At 37.0% G+C, this 4,270-nt stretch overlaps 3 protein-coding genes across 3 annotated transcripts; all 3 read right to left on the bottom strand.

Annotated features, from left to right (window-relative positions):
• Positions 1-1,132: 1,132 nt before the first annotated feature.
• Positions 1,133-2,193, bottom strand: JH06_5137 (alcohol dehydrogenase; the record flags this gene model as incomplete). The annotated part of the gene is made up of 3 exons (XM_014669513.1): positions 1,133-1,636; positions 1,668-2,109; positions 2,141-2,193. 3 exons carry the CDS (start codon positions 2,191-2,193, stop codon positions 1,133-1,135), a joined length of 999 nt encoding a protein of 332 aa, XP_014524999.1.
• Positions 2,194-2,471: 278 nt separating this feature from the next.
• On the bottom strand, positions 2,472-3,053 carry JH06_5138 (hypothetical protein; the record flags this gene model as incomplete). The annotated part of the gene is made up of 3 exons (XM_014669514.1): positions 2,472-2,532; positions 2,560-2,864; positions 2,895-3,053. The coding sequence occupies 3 exons, from the start codon at positions 3,051-3,053 to the stop codon at positions 2,472-2,474; spliced, it is 525 nt and encodes a 174-aa protein (XP_014525000.1).
• Positions 3,054-3,140: 87 nt separating this feature from the next.
• On the bottom strand, positions 3,141-3,818 carry JH06_5139 (NA+/H+ exchanger; the record flags this gene model as incomplete). Its single annotated transcript, XM_014669515.1, has 1 exon — positions 3,141-3,818. One exon carries the CDS (start codon positions 3,816-3,818, stop codon positions 3,141-3,143), a length of 678 nt encoding a protein of 225 aa, XP_014525001.1.
• Positions 3,819-4,270: the final 452 nt, after the last annotated feature.

Consider the following 4,270-nt stretch of genomic DNA (forward strand, 5'->3'; position numbering starts at 1 on the left):
TTTCATATTCTCATTCTCTTTCAAATCATCTCTATTTCATTCATATGTTATCATATTCACTTCTATCATCAATACTCTTATCAATAGTGTTTCAAACAACTATCTTCATTCATTGAATAGAGAGATTCTCAAATATAACAATCAATATCAATTGAGATAATCATCATGAAATCAATTTGATGAGGATCTGAATGAGAGAAAGAGTGATCAATGAGATAGACTTGACAATTGAGAATCAACAAATCGAACTATTCATCCTTATTGAATCCAACAACAGAATGATACTATTACAAACAATAGGAGTAGTCTCATTTGTTCAAAACGTAGTTGGACATTGTTACTGGATGAATAGTACGGTTGATAGAGAGGCGATAATCGGCATCATAGTCAATCCTTCGTTTATTCAATAGTCGTTAGAATTATCGAGTTTTATCAACTCTATTGAAGTATAATTTATAAGTGTGAGATATTCCAAGACGATGGGTGACTAGTAACAAGTTCTAATAACCATAAACAATACCTATTATCAGACCTACGCCTATTGGAACCGTTATCATCCTATGTTTAGTTCATCCAATACCTCACAAAAGTGACGATGCTGCTGCTTATCATTATCCTCCTGGAAATGAAGAGCCTCAGGCCTCTCATATCCAAACAAATCACCTTTCAATAATACTCCTTCCATCTACATTCAATCAGCAGTCTCATTCTCAACTAATACACTCAAATCCATATCAGTCAATTCTTATTCTTTCAATATAATTATTGAAGAAAATACTGAATTGGTATTAGAGGTGGGAAAAGGAGAATGAAGTGGAAAGAGTACTTGAAAGAGAGTGTATTGAATAATAATAAGAATTGTATGTTGAATTTGAATGTTGATAAAGAAGAAATGAGAGGAGTATGTAAGAGAGGAGAAGAAGTGATAGAAGTGAAAGAGAATGAGAATGAAGTGGAATTGATGATAGTGAATGTATGAATCATTCAGCGTCTTCGGTACTATCCATAGGGCAACACAATGCTTTCAACAATACTAATACAGAAGAATCTTAAGTAGTAGGTTGTTTCTACCTATTCTCCATACAGTTCTATCCACGAATGAACTATGTAAATTTGTAAACAAATATCTAAATTAGTGTACATATTCCCCATCCCACAAATCCTTCCAATCCAAAGGACTTGGAAGCAAGAAAGATCGGCGAGCATATCGGCATCCCTTATCTAATTGTCGGATTTGCAACATTTCCTCAGGAGACAAAGTAAAATCAAATACATCAAAGTTCTCATCGATACGACTTGGCGTCACAGACTTTGGAATGCACACAGTACCACGTTGGATAGCCCAACGAATCATAATCTGGGCACATGATTTGTTGTGATTCTTTGCAATCTCCTTAATCACTGGATCATCCATAGGGGACATATCCGTAATAGAACGAGTTGATACTGCTCCTCCTAAAGGATAGAATGCCATCAAATAGATTCCATTCTGGTCACAAACATCCTTCACTTCCCACTGCTGAAGATATGGATGCAACTCCACTTGGTTGACGGCAGGCTTGATTGTTGCAAACTCCAACAAGTCCTTAATACGTTTTCCAGAAAAATTGGACACACCAATAGATCTGACTTTTCCCTACAAATAAGTCCTTCCCGAAAAAACCGACTTGTCTACAAACATCTTCCATACCACTCCACAACTCTTTCATATTCTCCACTTTGTAACCAAGACGGTACTTTGGATCATCAGCAGGAAGATTATCATAGTCAAAGAAATAACCTTCTCTTCTTTTCTTATCCTGTTCAGGCGTCAAATTAAAGAATACACTCTGATGAATCAACAGAAGATCGATTGTATCCAATTGCAATTCTTCGAGCATTACATCCACAGCGTGCTTTACATCCTCCTTATGCCAGTCATACAACCAAACCTTTGTACAGATGAAAAGATCGCTTCGTTTCACAATTCCTTCACGAATACACTTCTGAATGGCTTCTCCAACTTCTTTATGATTCTTATATGCAACAGCAGTATCAATGAGACGGTATCCATCTTTAATAGCTCTTTCGACTGCAAGTGCACACGAATTGTTCTGAGAAAGGTACGTTCTAGTAATAAGGTCAATCTCCTGTACATTACCCAAGTCCCAGAATGGGCATCTTAATACCATTATTGAGGATCACAGAGTTCATTCTTCACAATCAAATAATAAATGAGTTGGCTATTTCTGCTTTTCCATGTTTGAATGAAACGCCCAATCCTTGTGTCAAAGAATAAAACGAGCCGTCTTTGCTATAGATCATGTCTGTATGGTGTATTTTTTGTAAGGTGGAACTTTGAAAATGAATGCTACCTTTGGAAACAATTGGTAGCATGGTGGGTTGTTCTTTAGTACTCTCTCTTCAAATTGTTTTCTTACTTATTCCAATCGGTGGAAACATTATTTGACTCTAACAAAGATCGCACAGCATTACTGGGATGAATCTACTAGTTTTACCATTTCAGCTTCATTCGCTTCCATCTCTTCATTGCTAGGTCTCACCATTATCCTGCTATACCAATCTGAAAGCAACTTCATTGAAGAAGCTCCTCGACGCAAAATTGGCACTTCACTTGAATCTTCTAGTTCTAAACTGTCTCCTTCATCTGTTGATTCCGGTTCCTGCAACAACGTGCGCTTGAAATCCATAAACTTAGAAAGAGGACAGGATAACACAATATGCTGCATTACAGAGATCCAAATCATACATAACGACAATCGCATCATTAGCATAACCTGATTATTCTCAAGAAGTTCACCTTCAGCCCGTGCTGTTAAGGTAAATGATACAGACCCACGATAGACAAGGAAAAGAACAAACACCTAAACATGAAATACGCAGCATGCAGCAACATGATTGTGATTAAGAAGAGTACGATGAGGTTCGAGCCATTTCACAAAGGTATCCATCACACCTGTAACCGCAGCGTACCGACATAAATATACAACAATCACAAAAAGAAGCAAGGCACGTTTGTTAATATCAAAAGGATGAATGTTGAAGGAAATCATGCCTAAAACAAGGAATGAGCACATCTCGGAAAGAAAACCCAGAAAGCGAATCATCTTCAGTACAAAAGAACGAGTATATAAAGGTAACTAGAATGATAGTTCAAAAGGATATGTATCAGGATTTAAATTATATTGTGTATAGGAAGACATCATAAATCCACACACACGAATGGCTATAGAACTCGAAACATGAAGTCCCTCAGCAAGCATATAAGCCATAATAGGAACTGAAAAGAAGAGAGCAACTTGAAGGATACCGACTCCCTTTCCATCAAAATAGAGTGTACGAAACAGCAACGTAGCTACAGATCCTATTCCTATTCCTATTCCAAAAGACATCACTAAAAACGAGAGAAAGTAATTGATTCCTTCGATGATATGGATACCGTCAACAACCGTAATCTGAAGTTCGATAACCGTTCGAAACATTAAAATAGAAATAACTTCAGAAATAATCGTCTCACCTTCTAAAATGGCAAGGATGCGAGGACTACAACCAAATGACCTAAGAAGAGGAATCATGAATGCTGAATCCGATGCAGCCATTGAAGAAGCAAACGCCAGAGTGTTCCAAAATGTAAATGGACGCAAACCAAACACAGAAGGAAGATTGGAAAACAGAAATGTAAAAAGAAAGATGAATAGCAATGACACAAAAACAGAGAGGACAGTAATTGACTTTACATTCCGTAGGAACACTGGGGCATTAAGCGAAAACCTAAAATTCACATCTTGGTCACCACAACAATACCCTGATTGAAACATTTGTAAAGGTAGAAAGCAAAGATTCAAAAGAGACGTATACATCGAATGATCCTCCTCCATTGTTCGATGATACTTGGAAGATAATTTAAAAACAATGAATTTCTGTAAAAAGTAACCGGCAGCAAGATACACAGCAACAGAAGGAAACCAAGAAACTCTCTTTTCAATCACTATTCTACGATATTAAGATCCAAATATTAGCATCAACGAAAGGATAAGACACAAGATGACGGCAATGAGCGCATAAGCAAGAAAAAACGAGTCTTTTTCATCTTCTTGCATATGCTCGGTGACATTTTGAACGATGCTCCGAATGACACTGTCATTCACCACCACCGTCGAATTCATGAAACAAACACTATCATTTTGTAATTTCATTCTTTCCGTTTTCTGCGTTTGGCTTCGGTGATATGTTGATTTTGATATTGGATAGTATCAGTATCTTTGATTCC

This window comes from Blastocystis sp. subtype 4 (genome assembly GCF_000743755.1).
Source record: "Blastocystis sp. subtype 4 strain WR1 chromosome Unknown seqid_0518, whole genome shotgun sequence".
In the NCBI taxonomy this organism is placed as follows: Eukaryota; class Bigyra; order Opalinata; family Blastocystidae; genus Blastocystis; species Blastocystis sp. subtype 4.